Source organism: Tauraco erythrolophus, chromosome 1 (assembly GCF_009769465.1).
Source record: "Tauraco erythrolophus isolate bTauEry1 chromosome 1, bTauEry1.pri, whole genome shotgun sequence".
NCBI classification, from domain to species: Eukaryota; Metazoa; Chordata; class Aves; order Musophagiformes; family Musophagidae; genus Tauraco; species Tauraco erythrolophus.
Genome location: NC_141465.1, coordinates 97,636,479 through 97,656,867, shown reverse-complemented (window position 1 = coordinate 97,656,867; position 20,389 = coordinate 97,636,479). Strand labels below are relative to the sequence as shown.

The following is a 20,389-nucleotide window of genomic DNA, read 5'->3' as shown; positions in this document are numbered from 1 at the left end:
TGTTAGCTGTGAAAAGCTCACTTGAGAGTGTATCGCCAGGCAGCAGTCTGTGCATGCAACATATTACTACTTAAACTAACCTTCTAGGAAAAGTTTTAACTTTACTTCTTATCATGTGGAGCTATGCTTTTTGCAAGTGTTACTTAAAAAAATGTTAAAATCAAAATGATATTTTATGAAACTGATTGTTACCTATTTAAGGTTACTGGATAGCATGCTGTTCAAGACACTTCAGTGTTTAAATAATTTTTTACCACCTAAAAGAATTTGATGTAGCTATTTCTTATATCTCTGATTTTAATATTTTTCTTCCTCTTCAGTATCCTGATTTTGAAATACAGAAAATGAGCAAAATAATTGCTTTGTATGGCATCTGTTTTTTGCGTGGTTCATTTCTCAGTTGCTTAATTGCAGTATTACCGAATTTTGCATTTTAGATCAGGTAATGTTCACAAGGTCCAAATGGATTGGGTTAAATGTAATTCTCCAGGGTATTAAGGTTACACGTGTGGTATTGCTTGCCTGATTTTCCAACTGGAAAAGGGGAAACACAGCCTCCATTTTTAAAAAGGAAAAAAAGGAAGACATAGGGAACTAACTACAGGCCACTCAGTCTCACCTCTGTGCCTGGCAAGATCATGGAGCAGATCCTACCAGAAACTATACTAAGGCATGTGGGAAATAAGGAGGTGATTGGTGACAGCCAACATGGCATCACTAAGGGCAAATTGTGCCTGACTAATTTGGTGACCTTCTATGATGGTGTTACAGTGTTGGTGGGTAAGGGAAGAGCATCTAGTGTCATCTACCTGGACTTGTCCAAAGCATTTGACACTGTCCCACACGACATCCTTCTCTCTAAATTGGAGAGACATGGATTGAATGGATAGATGACTCAATAGATAAGAAATTGGCTGGATGGTTGCGGCTAAAGTGTTGCAGTCAATGACTCGATGTCCAATGGAGACTTGTGATGAGTGGTGTTCCTCAGAGGTCAGTATTGGGATTGGCACTATTTAGCATCTTTGTTGGCAAGTTTGCTGGCGACACCAAGCTGTGTGGTCTTGTGGACACGCTGGAGGGAAGGGATGCCATCCAGAGGGACCTTGACAGGGGCCTGTGAGAACCTCATGAAGTTCAACAAGGCCAAGTGCAAGGTCCTGCATGCGGGTCCGGCAATGCCAAGCACAAACAGGTGCTGGGTGGAGAGTGGATTGAGAGCAGCACAGAGGAGAAGGAACCACTGCACTGAGGGGAGGAGTGAGCGAGCGGCTGAGTGCTGGCTGAGCTGCTGCTGGGCTGAACCATGACACAAGGGGCAATGGGTTTAAACTGAAAAAGAGTAGATTTAGATTAGATATAAGGAAGAATTTCTTCGCTTTGAGGGTGGTGAGGCACTGGAACATGTTGCCTAGAGAAGTTGTGGATGCCCCATCCCTGGAGGTGTTCAAGGCCAGTTTGGATGAGGCTTTGAGCAACCTGGTGTAGTGGAGGGTTTCCCTGCCCATGGCAGAGGGGCTGGAACTAGATGATATTTAAGGTCCCTTCCAACCTAAACCATTCTATGATTCTTCAATTATTTAGTTTTGCTGTTGAAACATGATTTAAGTTCAAAGTCACTTTAACAGTACTGTTTTTTCATCGTTTTGTTGCATTATGGTAGAATTTCTTTAGAAGTAGTTTTTTATTTTTCATTCATCACTTGAGAATATGCCTAGTAACTTGTCCGGTTTCTTTAGAGAGAATGTTTTCTAAACTTTTGTTGCCATTACATAGTTCAAGTGGTCAATTAAAGTTAAAAGTATCATTAGTTTCCTCAGAGTTTTGATGGACGTTATATATGAGAATCTACTTACATGCTTTAAAATGTTTGCTTCTAGTTTAGCTGCTCAAGTCACCACTTGAGTTTTTCATATTTCTCAGCTGAAACTAGAGAAAGTGCAATTGTGCCGTTTGTCTCCACAAAATACAAAACCTCTGCACAAAAATGAGTTGCGTGCTTGAAAACTGTGGTCTGAAATACCTGTGAGATAACAGCTACTCTTTCATGGGAAAAACCTTTGGCACTTGTACACACACAAATACTTCTGTTTTGTAAAATTGAACATCTCAGAAAATGAAGAAGTGGAAAAGGTGAGAAAAATGTATTTCTAGTTGAATTTTCAAGGATCCCTATTAAACTCACTGCTCTCCCCTCACTGTATGTTCTGCTTTGCGTTACTGTCTGTTCTTTTGAGGGTTCTTATTTTTGTTACTGGCAGTACAAAACAGTATATATGCAGGATCGTATATGAAAAAAAAAGAAACTGTTACAGAATGGGGCTGAATAAATTTCTGCATGGAATTGTTTTCCAGTTGATGGAAGTGGAATACTGGAAAAGAGGATTGGATGCTACAGGAATCCAGTCTGATCCAAACTTTCTTTTTGAAAGTTTGCTTAATTCACGTTTTTTCTGTTTCCTAAATTGTCAGATAGTTCAGAGAGATCAGTGGTTACAGACTGCTTCCATTTTTAATGGTTAAAGAGTGAAAATACTGAGGAAAAGGGTATTTTTTTTTTTTTCTGAAAGGTAATGATTCCTTACAACAGCAGCAGGAACTTCGAGAAGCTGTGGGAAACAGGCAGGATAGAAGAAAACTATGCCCCTCAATGATCTTGAAGGCAAGTGTTTAACAAATGGTATTTGTTAAATCCTAGGGACTTACATACTTCTATCAATATTGTGAAGGAGCTAGGATTTTTTACATGTAAACTTTTAGTAAAATTTAGTTTTGTCTTGCTTTAATCAACTGTATTTTATTTGGATCATAAATCTTAGAAAATTATTCTCAAAAATACCAAACCAAACCAAATACGTACAAACCATTTACTGGAGGAAGATAATCCTCCAGGTTTTGAAAATAAGTAATGATTGCACATAAAACATCTGCGTTTGACTCCTATTTATAGTTTTTAGCCCAGACCATTAGACAGTGTACTGAATCTTTGCTTTCTTAACTGTCCTGTTTCCTATTTTTTGAGTAGCTTAAAGCAAATCTGCCTGCTTCATATGTGCTGCTGTTTAGCTTGCAATGTATGCAAATATTTGATGTTACAAGAACTATATGTTTATAAAGGAGAGTTATTTACTTTATGCAAATAAAGGATATGGTTGGGACAGGAGTGACTTCTTAATGTAACCTCTCAGCAGAAAGTAGTCATTTGTGGTTCAGAAATGCTTCAGGGAACAACAGAAATTACATGCTGTTTACATGAGAAATTCCTCTCATTCAAGACAAGGATCAGTATTATTTATCTGTGTGTTGAGAACATATGATGTATTTCCATCTTGTGTGGAAAACAACTTTGTTTTCTAGTATTAGTGTAATAGGCAAATATTTGCGTAAAAGCTGGCACAGGGTCCTAGTGTGAAAGAACATGGATATTTGACCATTATAGGTGATTAAGTCATTAGTACACAGAAATGTTTTATTCTCTCATTAATATCTGTGTTTTGTATGGATTTAAAAAAATCAGTGTTACCAGCATTAACCACGAGATGGCCACATTTGCAAAGGATTTGGAAAGACTGAACCCTCCCATTTCCATCTCGATGACTATATGCCATAAATATACATTAAGTATTTTTAATGGAATAAAAATACAAAGATGAAGCTGAAGTCATAACATATAATTTCATAATGATGTTACATTTGAGGCATAACTGGTTTTCATTTGAGTATTCATGTTTCATTACAATGGAAACATTAATTCCAGAAGCATTCAGAAGGGATTTAATTTCTGCACTCAGGGAGGTGCTCTCCGAGTACCGACAGACTGATGGTAAGCAGTTAAAGCATAAGTTGCCAGGGATTCTAATTCCTGTTAAAGGTTGCTCATACACTTCCCAAGGTCTGTCTTGTTATGCTGATAAAACTAATTGTGCTTTGTTGCCTTTTAGTGTGTCTTTGACTGTGGATTTTGGTTTCGTACAGGATTTTTTTTTTTTTTTTTAAGGGCTGATCAGATTTGTTCTTTCAGTTACATATATAAAAAGAAAAAACACTAACCCTCCAGTCTTGAGGTGCTCATCTTTACCATCCAGAGAGAGTGATTGCTACATCAGATCCACTGATGTAACTGTGTTTGAAACTGCATGTGTCAAAAAATATCCTGCATGGTTTCAGTTGTTTGCTTGTTTTTTTTTTTCCAGTTGAAACGGTTTGGATAAGACTATGAGTGCAGTAATGCTGCCAGATCGAACTGAGTCGTAGTCCTTTTAGAAACAGCTGTTTGGTAGCCATAGGTAAGCTGTGGGCCTTGAGCTTTTCGCTGTGGTCAGTGTTTTGAGTGTGTTCTTAGCTCCTAATGCCTATTTTAAGAGCTCTTAAAAAGGCGTGATTACTTGCATATTTTTGAGGAAAAAGCATATGATGTTAGATATAGTAAGCCAAATCTTTGTGAGAGACTGACTAGTTTTTTGTTTTGGAGCAGTTTGAGTGTGTGAAACCACTTCTTCTAGGAAAACAGTGCAATAACAGTTTTGAAAAGCGTTGAATATAAACTAGTTACTATGTTGCAAAACTTGTTGAAAATTATTAGCCAGCTATTGGGTAATGTTTGAAATTTTATTGCTGTAATTTAGGGATCTGAAGAGATTGATTTATTAGGAAGTTATTTTCTGCCTTGATCACGTTGACAAGTATGGTTCTAGATATTTTGTCATCCTGGCTTGATCTGGAGCATCTCCTCTCACTCTAAGGATGGCAGTAGTGATTTAATCCCTATTTGTGAGTAGTAAAGTCTTAACTGGCAGACAATGAGGCAGGAATAAGCACTGTTTGAAGAGCAGTGATACAAAACAGTGTTACTGAATTTCAGGATTTGCTGGAAAGACTATTGATGTAGATAGAGATAGCATTTCCAGCTGTTGATCAGTTAGTCCCCTCCAGTCAGTGTGTGTAGTTAATATTTTTTTTTTTTTTACTGACCATGATTTAATGTATGTACTTAGGCTTGTTTCTTCCTATTGAAGAAGCCTGTAAGTTAACTACACATGCACGAATGATATTTTAATTAAACTATGTCCAGAAAGATCTGAGTATATACTACTACCATATGATACTGTCGATATTTGTTTATTTGGATTTGATTTGTGGTTTGTTTTTTTTTTTTTTTCTTTCCTAGAGTCATGTGTGTTCTTGAATTAGCACTGATAGGTTTTGTGGATAAAGGGAGTGGGATGTAGGTGTCGGTGACTTTTATTAAACTTCTATTTCCAGTCATTCCTTTTATGCCTCCGTCTGCTGTTTCAAATTTCAGGTTCTGAATTACCCAGTAGTTTTCCCATACATTAATGTGAAACCTACAGTATGAATATTATAATAGCATTAAGTAGTAGAATACATTATTATTTTGTTTTTCACCTTGGAAAAGTAAGCAGACCATTAATTACGGGATTAATGATGGATAAAGCTAGCCTTCATTCCTCATTTAGCTTATGTTCTACACTCTTACCTTATTTAGATCCTTTAGGCTCTAATCACTGGAAGCTGTTTATACTATTGCTATGGCACATAAAATGCGATGTCTTTATTTTTCAACTTGTTTCTCTTCTTTTAGTTTTTTTAAATTAATCCAAAGTGCTTTTCATAGCATTTCAGCCTGAACATGTGTGCAGTTGCTTGTCCAATTTGTGAATACTTCTGGAGAGATCAAGCTGCAACTGTACTATTTGGAACTTAAGAGTGAAGGCGTTACCTAAATAATCATATGGGATTCTATACAAGAAAACAGTCACAGGATCAGAGAGTGATTGAGGTTGGAAGGGACTTGTTGAGGTCGTCTGGTCCAATGCCTTTGCTCAAGCAAGGCCACTTAGAGCCAGTGTCCCGGACCATGTTCAGATGGGTTTTCAGTGTCTTCTAAGATGGACGCTCTGTAATCTCCCTGGGCAGCCTGTTCTAGTGCTCGATCACCCTCACAGTAAAAAAGTGTTTCCAGATGGAGCCTCCTGTGTTTCACTTTGTGCCCATTGTCATTCTTCACACTGAACAGTCCCAGTTTTCTCAGCCTTTCCTCACAGGAGAGATACTCCAGTCCCTTAGTCACCTCTGTGGCCCTCATGTCCACCCATCAGTCTTTTCCATGAGATCCATGGGAAGGTTAGACTTGATGGGCCATTGAGTTACACTGCAGTGGCCTATCAGTCAGTGTTTTAAGAGTGCAGGACTTCTCTACTGTCTCCATTATGGGCTGTTTTATGCGTTTATGTATCTGTGTATTTAATTTAGTACTTTTTCCTCCTCTCATCTGTCTCATGTACTGAATAGCCATTAACCAGATATCTTTAGAAAATATGTATGCTTTCATTCAAGATATTGTTACAGTTTTGGCAAATTGCAATCTCTTTTTTCAAAGGGTAGAGGTTGTAGAAGTCTCGAAAGAAAGAACTTACTTGAATCACAATCCAAATATATTGTCAATATTTAAAAATAATAATACTGATGTAGCTGATAATTTTGAAATGATTTATCTTTCTTCCCTTTCCTGGAGGGGGAAACCTTAGGTGATGTAGAAATTTTCTGATATATTCAATGTTATCATACAAAGTGTTCAAAGTGTTAGTAAGGGAACTGAAAGCTGTATTTTTATAATGAAAAGCGACTTGCAATGTTAATAGTGGGATTATAAACAGTCTTACTACTTAGGATACTTGATAATTTACTGGAAATTTTTGTTGGATAAACAAAAATTGTCTCACCTTTTCGTATATGACATTCAGCACCTGAGTGCTGAAGAGGTTTCAGATTGGCTGACTCTTTGATTAAACGTGTAAGTGTATCTGTTGACCATAACTGATTTGGTTTTTATTTATTTATTATAATATTTTCTTCCTGTCTTGGTTCTCACAATGGCACTTTGAAGTAGTCCACACAAGGAGTACTGGCATAGGTATTCTGGATTCACCTGGAATCCTGTGATGGTTGTCCTTGTTCTGCAGGAAGACTGACTTTCTGTTCTTCTCTCACTATGTACTTGTTTTATGTGATGAGAAGGGAAATGAACTGAACTGGGAGATATGGGTGCTCTGAGGTCCTGATTAAGTCCATGAAAATAATTGTGGTGTTAATGTGGGATATATTTGAGAAAAATACACACTTCCGTTCCCCTTTTTGCACCTGTTTTTTGAAGTGACGTGTAATTTTCTGTTAAAGAAGCAGACACTATTGTCCAAGCTGAACAAATGTGCAGCTTTGCTTTATTGTAGTGTATACTTGATACTGAAGACACGAAACTCTCAACATACTGGCATATATATTCATAGTTAGCCTAGCCCTCGTTTCTTTACACTCCAGGTTTTTTAAGGGAACTAAACGTTTAAAACCAAAAGCAAGTACCTAGAACTCGAATTTGCTCAATGTTTGTGAAAGAAACTGCCATCATAGCAAAGCTACTGTTCAGCTGAGTGACAGACCTAGTTGTGGCTGACTAGAAATGCTTCTCAGTTGGCTAATGTTTCACAGAATCGATGATAAAATCATAGAATACCAGGTCAGAAGGGGCCTCAAGTATCATCTGGTCCAACCTTTCTTAGCAAAACCACTGTCTAGACAAAATGGCCCAGCTCCCTGTTCAGCTGAATCTTAAAAGTGTCCAGTGTTGGAGAATCCACCATGTCCCTGGGGAGATTACTTCCATTGCTGATTGTTCTCATTGTGAAAAATTTTCCTCTTGTGTCCAATTGGAATCTCCCCAGGAGTAACTCGTACCTGTTAACCTTCGTCTTTTCCATGTGACTCCTTGTAGAAAGGGAATCTCCGTCTTCTTTGTAGCCACCCTTTAAATACTGGAACATGGTGATAAGGTCTTCCCTAAGCCTTCTTTTCTCAAGGCTGAGCAAACCTGGTTCTCTTAGCCTGTTGAAATAAAGGGGAAAAAATTTTCCATTTGAATGAGAAATAGAATTGATCTTTTGATTATTATTGAAAGAAATAAAGTTCAGTCAGCATTTGCTAAAAATACTGCTGGTTTTATTTATGCTGTTTTCTTCAAACATTCAGTATTGAAGAAAAAAGATAAGATTGCTTCAAGTTTCAGTAGATTCCAAACAAACAACTTATTTAGCTTTTGAGAAATCCTCCATCCCAAGTACTGTATTTTCCGTGGTTTGATTTGAAGTCATAAACACTGCAGATGCCTTCAAATTTTAAATTTATTTGAAAGTGTCAAGAATAGGAAAATTACATAGACATTTTAGTTTATGTTACTGGCTCTCATCTTAAGATCAAAAAGCCCTTTAAGAAATGAACTCTGTAGGGTGCTGCTTTTGCTTGGTTTTAGTGACTGTTTTCCTCCTCTTAGTACAATTTCATGCTTTGTTGGTATTCCAAAGTACTTTTCTTCCTCTTTGTTCTCATCCTAAATAAAGTTCCTGTTTCCTCCTCTTCTATTTTATCTAGTTTCACTGCTTCTATTTTTTTTTTATTTATTAATTTCTCTTTTCTTTATATATGTTTACCTCCTGGTTATCTGCTCTCATTTTGTGTTCTTCTGGGCTACCTATTCTGATTCTGAAAGGGAAGAACCTGATGAAATGCACACTTTTTCATCCTTTCTGCTTTCTTTTAGGTACTAGAGATCAGTTGAACAGCAACAGATTATTCATTTTTATTTCTCAGAGGGATCAGAATGACTGTGTACTCAGCTATAACCGAAATGCAATGAAGAGGTTGGGTTGGTTGGTTTTGGTGGGGTTTTTTTGTTGGGTTTTTTTTGTTTGTTTGGGTTTTGTGTGGTTTTTTTGGTGATGGTGTGTGTTAGTTTTTTTTTTTTTTTTCTTTTGTAACATGAACTGTGGTGTGTATAGAAGGTTACGCTGTGTTTTTAGGTAACCAACAGATAGTGATGTCCCTTGAGGTTGTTACGTTCCGATTGTACCTCTGTTTGAAGAGGCTGTGTTTCTAGTTAGTGTTTACGAAGGGTTGTACTTGAAAGGCACTCTTGGTACAACCAGATAGTCTTCAAAGCTGGCTGTTTCTCTCTTTATATTGCCTCATCAATGAGACACTGTTGGACAGCATGTGAAATCTTATCTGGACTTCATAGTATGTTGGAAGTGACAATATTTGTGGTTGTTTGTTTGCCTCTCCAGCTCTTTTAATTCACTTCTTTTCCCTAATTGGTATCTCAGAGATATATGAAGCATCACAACTGTTCCTCTGAAAAAGCCATTTTTATCATGCTTTAGAACATACAGTACATGAGTGATAGAAATTGAACATGACTGCGTGATAAGATTACACTTTCTTTTGCCTGGGGGCATCTGTTAGTGTGTCTCGATATTACAGTGTGTTTGCTTCACAGGGTTAACAGTTTTGTCTTTTCTGTTTTGCATATGTAGCTGGAAGGGCCGTGCGTTCTGCAAATACAGAAAATACGCAATGTTTCTGCACCAAAGGATAACGAAGAATCTCAGGCTGCTCCCAGAATGTTACGTTTACAGATGACTGATGGACACACGAGCTGCACAGCTATAGAATACACTAGCATGTCAAAAATAAGGTGAACAACTTTCTTTTCAAAGTTTTGATACTTAAATATCCTGAAAATAATGGAAATGTCCTTAGTAATATATGGAAATCACAATACAGATTTTCTTCTCAAGTTTTCTGTATAAAGGAGAATGTTAAATTCAACATGCAAAGGTGTATATGAATGTAATTTACAGTATCGTTTATACTGAAGTACATAATGGAAGGAAGTGGATTTTTTTTCATCTGTCTTCTGAGTCTGAGTTGACGCAGCACACAGCGTTTTGGGTATGTGCAAACTTGAGGCGAATTCCCAATTTTAGTAGCAGCAGCAGCAGATCTTTCGTCTGACTTTCCTAGCAGGAGTGTCACAGGCCTGACACATCTAACACAATGCAACTAGTGGGGTTTTACCATGGGCAAGGCTTTAACTTGAGTTGAAGTAGTAAATATTTCTTCAGTTAAAAATGGAGGGTAAGAGATCTAATTACTGTTGAACGTGGGGATTTTTTGTGTGCAGAGTTATGAAGATGCTGAGAATTCTCTCTACTGTTTAGTCTCTGGAGTCATGCTGTGCTTTAGTCTTCACTCTAGTTCAGATTAATTGTATTTCAAAAAAAATCTTTCTCCTCTCTTTCTCTGCTAGCTGCAACAGTTAGGTGTACGTATATACTTCATTTTTAAGTGTCATCTTTTACTGTTAAACTGCTCCTGAGCAGGAGCCAGTTTGTGGTTTAGAGGGAAGCTGTCTTATAAGGTAGAACACTTAATGATATTTTAATTTTAGCTTGAGCCAGCAGAACTTGGTATATCATGTTCCAATGTGAATATAAAGAGAGCAGAAAAGGAAGGCAAACAGGCTCCTGTGTAAGCAGATTCTAGATCAAAAAATACTTAAAGAACACCCAGTAGAACACATAATTTGAAAACATTTAGATAAAATCTTAAAAGTGTCAGAGAACTCATCACTCTGTAGTAATGATGGGAGCCCTTCTTTTCAAGTAACATTGTATGAAAACTTCATTTATGTTTTATGTGGTTGTTTCAGGTTTGAAATTGGACTATTAACTTGGAGTAATATGCTATTTCAGTACATAATGTTTCTCTAAATAAATAAAAATCAGTTTTCTTTTAAATTGAAAGTTTTCTGTGACTAGAGTTTTTCCTCCCTCCCTTTGCATAATTTTCTTTTTTTTTCTGTATTTCTTTCTTATCTCTTTTTCCTGATCTCATTTTCTCTGCTTTTATCAGAACAATACCGAAAATCCATTAATACTGCTGAGGTTAATGCCACTATTGCTGAAATTGGCTGACTCCACTGTGAGTGTTGCTCACTGTGTGGTATGGTCCTGTGATTTGCAACGATAGCTTTAGCATATTTTAAGGAAAACCCTTTCAGTTTCAGATTGTACTTCTTGAATATCCTTCAATTAGGGTTGGAAATGCGTGATTCTTTTATACATCTGCTGTTGTTTTTCGTAGGGTATATTCACACGAAAGGAAGGTAAGGTACCTCCTTGTGGGAGTTAACCACAGAGACCATCCATATGTTTTTAAATGATAGAATAATGAGAGAAGCAGCACTACAAGGTGCATGTTTTTTATATTTATTCTGGTATGGTCCTGACTGTTAGTAATGTATAGAAAGCTTTTTTTCTAACAGCTCTTTGTTTTTTTCTAAGTTAAATATCTGAAAAAATGAGATGATTAACCATCTGGAGATCTCTATTTTTTAACTATAAATGCATCCTAGGATGAGGAATTTAGACAACTGACTTTGAGACATCTTTTGTTAGTCTAAACAAATCACATCCTTAGTTTGGTATTGTTAAGTTGGATTTTAACCAAACAGACAATTTGCAAACATTCATCTCTGTTAGAATCTAATTTGCAATATGGCATTTTTGTGTAATGAATGGGAAGTGTTCCAATAAAGCTATTGAAAAGTACTGTGCCTACTGAAGGGATTATTAAAAGTTTTTTATGCTAATTTTTTATTATGAAATATGACAATAGTGGAAGTATACTAAGAGTAGAATTTTATATGGTTTTGGTGGCAGAGTATTAATAAACATATTTGAAATATTTGGCTTTGTTTCTACCTCTAGCCTGAACACTCCACCAGGAACAAAAATTAAACTTTCAGGAATTGTGGAAGTGAGAAATGGATTCTTGCTGTTGGATGACAGTAATACAGCAGTTCTTGGAGGTGAAGTGGAGCATCTTATAGAAAAGTGGGAATTACAAAGGGTGAGGTAACACCACTGGAAATGCTTGTCTTACAGGATGCATGTCACATTTAATTACATCAAGCTTAGTGTGTTGACTGTAAACTTTCATATGATAAGCTTTTAGAACTTTACTGTCCCAATATTTTTAGGGATGCAGCCAAATATATGTAAGTAGGTCTTATATATAATGTTGCAAATGAAGAAATTATAAGTGATCTTTGCATGGAAACTGATTGCTTTCATAATGTGCAAGGATTGAAAACATAAATCAAATATATTAAACTTACTTTATTGCAGTCATGACTGTATGCTTTCCTAAAAATTGGAAATTCCTAAAATTTCCAATAACACAATTGTTATCAAATTGTGTTTGATAACAAAATATTATAGATTGTTGCCTTTTGCAATTACTGTCTGCAGAGTGTGTATTTTTGAGGCAAAAAAAAATCAGAAAGTTTATGGAAAGCATTGAAATTGGTAAGTATGAGTTCTATATTGCAGATTTCATCAGTGCTTCAGGTAAGTTTGTGAACAGAAAGACAAATTGGAGGCTTTAAAATCTTTTAACAAGCCATAAATACTTGTAAGCCCCTGTAATCCTTTTTAGCCTGGTTCCTGTCCCAACAGAACAAAAATTGCCAGAGGAAAACTTTTTCATGCATTTTCTCACAAATGAGTGGAAATTCCTAGGGCAGGAAATTGTGACCATGCTAGAAACAGTCCCAAATACTTGCTGGATTGACTGTCACTACTACAGACCCACATGTCTCTATTTTTACATCCATGTCTCTGGAATATAGTAGCTGCTTATGAACACAATGATAATTTCTGTGTAAAGTACTTCCTTTATTGTTGCTAACGCTAAGTTTGGCACAGTTGTTTTTATTGCGGCTAGCCTTCTTTGGTGTTAATGTGCGTTTTATAGATTTGAGCTAACTGGGGCAAAATTTATTTGAACATTTGAGTTACACAGTGTCCATTTAAAAACATTCCTGGTGTTAAATGAAACTGCCCGTTTCATTAAAAAGAAAATTCTGGGACCAACAGCAGAAACTATCCCATTTTATCATTCTTATTCATATTTAGTATAAAGTCTTGTGAGTTCTCTCTCCAGTTAAAAAATACTAAGTTTTAAGCTTGATATGGAGGGAAGAGAGACACACAGAACTAACATGTTCTTAAGAATGCCAACTAATTGATAAGAGAAGGGCCAATAGAATCAGTTAGCTTTGCCGATGTTATCGACAGTCTGTTTTCATGTTTATTCTTACTGGACTTCAAGAAATAAATGTTGATCTATAAATATTAATTTGGTTTTGAGGTCAATGTCAAAAATTTGTAGAGTCATAGAATGGTTTGAGTTGGAAGGGACCTTAAAGCTTTATCATCAAGTTCTAACTCGACAACTCCTCTGGGCAAGATTTCTAGTGCTTTACCACCCTCAGAGTAAAGAATTTCTTCTTTACATCTAAATCTACTCTCTTTCAGTTTAAAGCCATTTCCCCTTGTCCTGTCACTATATACCCTTGTAAAAAGTCCCTCACCAGCTTTCTTGTAGGCCCCCGTTAGGTACTGGAATCTTGCTCTAAGGCCTCCCGGGAGCCTTCTCTTCTCCAGGCTGTGCAACTCCAATTCTCTCAGCCTGTCTTCAGAGGAGAGGTTGTCCAGCCCTCGAATCATCTTTGTGGCCCTCCTCTGGATTCACTCCAACAGGTCCGTGTCCTCCTGGTGTTGGGGACTCCAGAGTCGAACGCAGTACTCCAGGTGGGGTCTCAGAAGAGCAGAGTAGAGAGGCAGAAGTGCCTCCTTCGGCCTGCTGGCTGCACTTCTATGGATGCATCCCAGGATACGGTTGGCACTCTGGGGTGGAAGTGCATGTTGCTGGCTCCTGTTGAGCTTCTCATCAGCCAACATCCCAAGTCCCTCTCCTCAGGGCTGCTCTCAATCCGTTTTCCACCCAGCCTGTGCTTGTGCTTGGGATTGCCCCAACCCATGTGCAGGATCTTGCACTTGGCCTTATTGAACTTCGAGGTTTGCACAGGCCCACCTCTCTAGGCTGTCAAGGTCCCTCTGGATGGCATTCCTCCCCTACAAACACAACACACAGCTTGGCGTCATAACCAAGTAAACTTGCTGAGAGTGTACTCGATCCCACTGTCCATGTCACCAACAAAGATGTTAAATAGCACTGGCCCCAGTACTGACCCCTGAGGAATGCCACTCGTCACTGGCCTCCACTTGGACAACGAGCCGTTGACCACAACTCTTTTGAGTGTGACCATCCAGCCAATTCCTTATCCACCGAGTCGTCCATCTGTCAAATCCATGTCTCTCCAATTTAGAGACAAGGATGTCATGTGGGACAGTATCAAATGCTTTGGACAAGTACAGGTATATGACGTCAGTTGGTCTTCCCTTATCCACCAATACTTTAACCCCATCATAGAAGTCTACCAAATTAGTCAGGCAGGATTTGTCCTTAGTGAAGCCATGTTGGCTGTCACCAATCACCTCCTTATTTTCTATGTGCCCTAGCATAGTCGCCAGGAGGATCTGCTCCATGATCTTGCCAGGCACAGAAGTGAGACTGACTGACTTGTAGTTTCCTGGGTCTTCTTTTTTCCCCTTTTTAAAAATGGGGGCTATATATCCCTTTTTCCAGTCAGTGTGAACTTCCCCAGACTGCCACGACTTCTCAGATATGATGGATAGTGGCTTGTCCATCCATAACTGGCTTCATCTGTCAGTTCCCTCAGGACCCGCAGATGCATCTCATTGGGTCCCATAGACATGTGCACCTTCAGGTTTCTTTGATGATTTCGAACCTGATTATCTACAGTGGGCGGTTCTTCATTCTTCCGGTCCTTACCTTTGCTTTCTCTGACTTGAGTGGTGTGGCTAGAGCTCTTGCCACTGAAGACTGAGGCAAAAATGTCATAGTGTGACATTCATCAGCCTCAGCCTTCTTCATATCCTGGGTAACCAGGTCTCCCATTTCCTTCCAGAAAGGGCCCACGTTTTCCCTAGTCCTCCTTTTATCACTGACATTTTCTTGTTGCCCTTGACATCCCTGGCCAGATTTAATTCTATCAGGACTTTAGCTTTCCTAATCTGATCTCTGGCTGCTTGGACAATTTCTCTGTTTTCCCGCCAGGCTACCTGTTCTTGCTTCCACCCTCTATAGGCTTCTCTAGTTTATCCAGAATCTCCTTGTTCATCCATGCAGGCCTCCTAGTGCTTCTGCTCGACTTCCTCTTTGTTGGGGTGCACTGCTCTTGAGCTTGGAGGAGGTGATCCTTGGATATTACCCAGCATTCTTGGGCCCCTCTTCCCAGGGCTTTATCCCATAGTACTCTACCAAGCAGATCCCTGAAAAGGCTGAAGTCTGCTCTCCTGAAATCCAGGGTGGTGAGCTTGCTGTGCTCCCTTCTCACCGCCCTGAGGATCTTGAACTCCTCCGTTTCATGGTCGCTGCTGCCAAGGCTGCCCTTGAGCGTCACGTTCCCCACCAGTCCCTCCTTGTTGGTGAGAACAAGGTCCAGCAAAGCACCTCTCCTCGTAGGTTGTTCTGTCACTTGGAGAAGGAAGTTACCACCAACACATTCTAGGAGCCTCCTGGATTGTTTATGCCCTGCTGTGTTGTGCTTCCAACAGATATCAGGGTGGTTGAAGTCCCCCATGAGGATCAGGGCTCGGGAATATGAGAGCTGCTTCTGTCTGTCTATAGAGGGCCTCATCTGCTTGGTCTTCCTGGTCAGGAGGGCTGTAGCAGACCCCTACTATAATGTAACAATAACTCAGAACATGTTCTGTATTCAAGAAATCAAACCATTTAATAACCATTGACATGCTGCTGACTACAATGACTTTCAGCACTTGTTGTTAGCCAGTTCTAAATATGTTTAAAAGAGAGGTAACTAAGTTTTCATTGATTTACTCTGGTGAGATAAAGTATAGAAAGTTAACTACTGCCTTTTGCTATCCGCTCAGTTCTCTTGTTCCATCTTGTATGTTTCTTTTTCTCACTGACCAACTCACAGCACATGATCAAGGTTCCCAGCATAAGTGTGGCCATGTGTAGAAAAGCCGTGGGTGAGAAGAAATCAGTTTGGACAGGTGAACTATGACCACTGGAAATCATAGTTTCAGTTCTATATCCAGACTGACAGCTAGACAAATAGCGCTCAAACGAGTCTATGGAAGCCAGATGCTGCTTTGATAGCAGTTTCCTCGTGAACTCAATGTTTCTGTCCTGTTCAGAAAGCTTTACAGAAGAGGACGGTTGAAAAATAAGCAAGATTGTCAACTCTCAAAGATATTTGAGTGAGGACATTGCCACTCCTTGTCTAATCTTGCCATCAAAGCTTGCTGAACTGTGTTTGCATAAAATGACAAAAGACTTCTATTTCTATGACTATTTCAAATTACTTGCTTTGAAGCCAGTTTCTTTTCTTCTCTCCACTACAATGTCTGAGAAGTGTTAATTTGGCTTCTTGTGTAGATGATGAAATGACTTTCTTGTATACTTACTTAAAAAGTTAGTGCTATTAAGTCAAATAATACTACCAAACTTTAGGATAAAAGTTGTTTTTTCAGTGTTAAATTATTTCTGTTGCATGTGTCTGTCAGCTTCTAGTTGCGTTACCGTTTTGTTCCATTCAGAATGATGTTTGAAATTGCTTTCAGGAGGAATCACGTTTTAGTAATTGAAGACTCACACTATGAATATCGTGTATGTGGAGTGAATGCCGTATTACCACACTGCATGTATAGTTCATGTGGAATAAATGTGGTGCTCTTTGTAGCTTTCGTTTTTATCACATGATAATTCTTGCCTAGAAATTTCAGAGTAGTTTAAGTGTCGCTGTTTAAGTGATAGTTAAATAAGTAATGAGTAAATGACAATGTTATTGTGTGATCTTTTTTCTAGACTATTTGAAAATATAAGGTAATGGACTTGTTTAGGTGAGATAATACAGTTCCAAATATTGCTTTGTAGTGTTCCCAGTGTTCTGGTGATGACTGGTGTTTTAGTCGGTGAGGATTAGTATCTGCGAGGTAATTGCTGGTACCCTTCTTATGAAGGAATAGTACTTTGTATTGCTATTAATGAAAATATCAGACTATCTGTAAGTGAAGGCTGAAGCAAATTTTGCTGAGATGATTGGTGACCCTCATAGTTTTAAAACATGGAATCTGTCAAATTATCAATTATTTAAAAGTAAAGTTCTCTAGTATACTTAATGATTCTTCTGTTTTGGTGAAGGTGAGGCTAAATATTGAGGTTATCTGATGAGAAAAGGGAGTAGTTTTGTCTCTACTTGTCTTGATTTCAGCTGAGACAGAGTTAGTTTTCCTTTTAGTAGCTAGAAGGGTTCTGTGTTTTGGATTTAGTCTGAAATTGGTTAAAAGAAGATTGTTGATAGTGCACTGATGTTTATTGTTGGTGCTGAGACCTGAAGGACCTTTCAGCTTCCCATGTTTTGCCAGTGTGCAGGAGCACAACAGGCTATGGGGGACCATAGCTGGGACAAAGAGCCCACAACTCCTTGTTTACAATTTGAGCTTAGATTTAGGATTAGGGCCAAATTGGCCAATGGAATATTTCATATGCAGTGTCATGCTCAGTCTGCTTCCCTTTTCTCCTTTAATTCTCTTCCTCATTCCTCAGGGGTGGGAGGAGAGTGAGTGAGTGGCTGTGTGGTGTTTACTTGCCAGCAGGATTAAACCATGACACTATTTCAAAATTCATATTAGAAATAAGTATGAGGAGATAATAGTGTATATTATCTAGGAGTTCAGTCTCTTTGTTTCTTAAGAGATTCCCTAGAAACTTTTTTTTTAATGTCACAAGCCAAATACAGCAGAAAGGGTAAAATAAGCACGCTAGATGTACTAATAATGACATTTATTCTAAATGGTAGTTACTGCTCTGCTACAAGCAAATGTAGTTGTAATTTAAAAAATGCTGTTCTTGTTGCCAGTTTGCTTTTTGTTTGGTACAAAGTGGAATTCAATTTCCAAAGCAGTTGTTCTCACTTCTCAGCAGACCGTGCTACTTGAGAGGAAAGTGTCAAGGCTGTTACTTACCGTTAGACAGAGTTCTTTCATTCTGGAAATCAATTTTATGCAATGAATCGTTATGATCCAAACCCCATGTAGCTAAATGTTAGTAAATATGCAGTCAGTTTTTAAGAGCTTTTTTGCTATTTGCCAAATTACGTGTTTGAGCAGTAGCTTGGAGCAGTCTTTTTCTTGTATGTGTTTCCTTGATTTTGATTTAGGAAAAAAAAAAAAAGTGTGACCTTAAAATAAACATGTTCTTCCTTATTATAGGACATGAAAAATTAACTGTGATCAAATGCTTGAGTTCTTAGGCTATCATATAAATACTTTTATTATAATTTGATTCAGTGCTGGAGTTCATTCCAGAATTGCCTACATTTCGCTAAATACAAACAAAGAGTGTAGGGATTATTGTACCTAGAGTGCCTACCCTAGGGAAGTGGAGTGTCTTGGCCATGAAATGACTGTTGTACTGTGCTGCTTCAGTTAATAGATATGGGAAGGTATTAGCACGCTACAGTGATCGTCCCTTGGTTAGCTCACAATTCTAAGGCAGCACTTTAAATGAACTGATTGAAACTAAAGCTGAAAAATTTTATGGTTTCTGCACTTCTTAGTGCTTTGTTTCGAACAATTTATTGAATATTTTATCAAGTTATTTTTCTCTAAGCCATGAGGAAAAGGATTTTTAATTATTTTTTTCCTCACCCTTGAAAGAAATTAATAACCATAAGTGATTTAGAATATAGTCTTTTGTTCCTGAATGAAAGTACTTAACTTGAAAAGTGTGGACCGAAAGTTTTGATGTGGGTATTAGTTAACCAAATTAATATCTTACATATTTTAAGAAATTCTCTGATAGTATAATGGCTTAAAGCAAATTCATGTTTATACTACAGTTCTCACATGATGGGATTAAATTGTTACAGCAGGTTAATAAATACATAGGTAAACGTCATACACAGACTTTTTCTGCCAATGGGGAGTAGTAAATGATGTACGTAATCATGCGTGGCTGTCCCATTGGGAAAAAAGGGACAATAAGAAATGAAGGTGATAAAACAGATGTTCAGAAATACAGTTTTGAAGCATTTTAACAGCATTAAGGACCTGTTGTTCCTTTTTCTATTTCTGAAACCAAATATTTCTGTGTAATACGAAATAATTAACACATAACCAAATGTTGATTCCAGTAAATTTCATTCTCTTGCAGATTGCCGCTATTGTCACAACTTGTAAAGAAAAAGTGTATCAACTATGAACAGATATTTTAATGCAATGTTCTACAAATCCATCTTTTTACTCTTGTTGGTGGCTAGTGATTTGTATTATTTGAGAATGCTTTGGCTTCAGGCCTACGTCACTGATTGCCTGATTGTGGCTAAGAGTTTTGAGCACTTCTATTCTGTAAATATTAGGTATCAGTAATTATGCTTATTGTTATGATTTTTGCTATCCAAAGATCTGCTGATTAAATTAGCATATGTACTGTACTTTTCATAAGGCCATAGGTTAAATTTCCTCATGACACAGTATTTGGTTTCCAACAGTGACAAAAATAGATGTTGTTTAGGAAGAACATACAGCCTGAGCCCTTATACTGCCTTGGCCTCCGGAATTGTTGTAATATGTTGTATCGGGGGATTAAGTCTTGAATAATCCTTTCAATATTTGCTTATACATGTGTTCGTGAATTTCACGGAATGGTTGAGAAGGTGCCTTTGGAGGTCGTTTTGTTCCAGTCTCCCTGCTCAAACAGGGTCACCTAGAACCAGTTGCCCAGGACAGTCTCCAGGCAGCTTTTGAATATCTCTAAATATGGAGATCCGCAGCCTCGCTGGGTAACCTGTGCCCGTGTTTGGTCACCGTCACAGTATAAAATTATTTTCTAAACATAGAATAATAAAATGGTTTGAGTTGGAAGGGACCTTAAAGATCATCAAGTTCCAACTCCCTTGCAATGGACAGGACACCTTCCCCTAGATCAGGTTGCTCAAAGCCTCATCCAACCTGGCCTTGAACACTTCCAAGGATGGGGCATCTACAACTTCTCTGGGCAACCTGTTCCAATGCCTCACCACCATCAGAGTGAAAAATTTCTTCCTTATATCTAATCTAAATCTTCCCTCTTTCAGTTTAAATCCATTGCCTCTTGTCCTATCACTACATGCCCTTGTAAAAAGTCCCTCTCCGGCTTTCCTGTAGGCCCCCTTTAAGTACTGGAAGGCTGCTATATGATCACGCCAGAGCCTTCTCTTCTCCAGGCTGAACAGCCCCAACTCTCTCAGCCTGTCTTCATAGCAGAGGTGCTCCAGCCCTCGAATCATCTTTGCGGCCCTCCTCTGGACTCACTCCAGTAGCTCCATGTCCTTGTGTTGGGAACTCCAGAGCTGAACACAGTATTCCAGGTGGGGTCTCACAAGAGCAGAGTAGAGGGGCAGAATCACTTCCCTCGACCTGCTGGCCACACTTCTTTTGATGCAGCCCAGGATACGGTTGGCTTTCTGGGCTGCCAGTGCACATTGCCGGCTCATGTTGAGCTTCTCATCCACCAGCACTCCCAAGTCTTTTTCCTTAGG

At 38.3% G+C, this 20,389-nt stretch overlaps 1 protein-coding gene across 3 annotated transcripts in view; it reads left to right on the top strand.

The window, feature by feature from the left end:
• TDRD3 (tudor domain containing 3) overlaps positions 1 to 20,389 on the top strand; it is a 112,375-nt gene that overhangs the window by 48,460 nt on the left and 43,526 nt on the right. For 2 of the 3 annotated variants that reach the window (XM_086620232.1, XM_086620242.1), the window contains exons 4-5: positions 9,384 to 9,544; positions 11,622 to 11,763. In XM_086620232.1, coding sequence (XP_086476358.1) covers positions 9,384 to 9,544; positions 11,622 to 11,763 — 303 coding nt within the window. Of the gene's footprint in view, positions 1 to 2,050; positions 2,134 to 9,383; positions 9,545 to 11,621; positions 11,764 to 20,389 lie in introns of those variants that run through there. The other variant, XM_086620248.1, reaches the window with a different exon arrangement.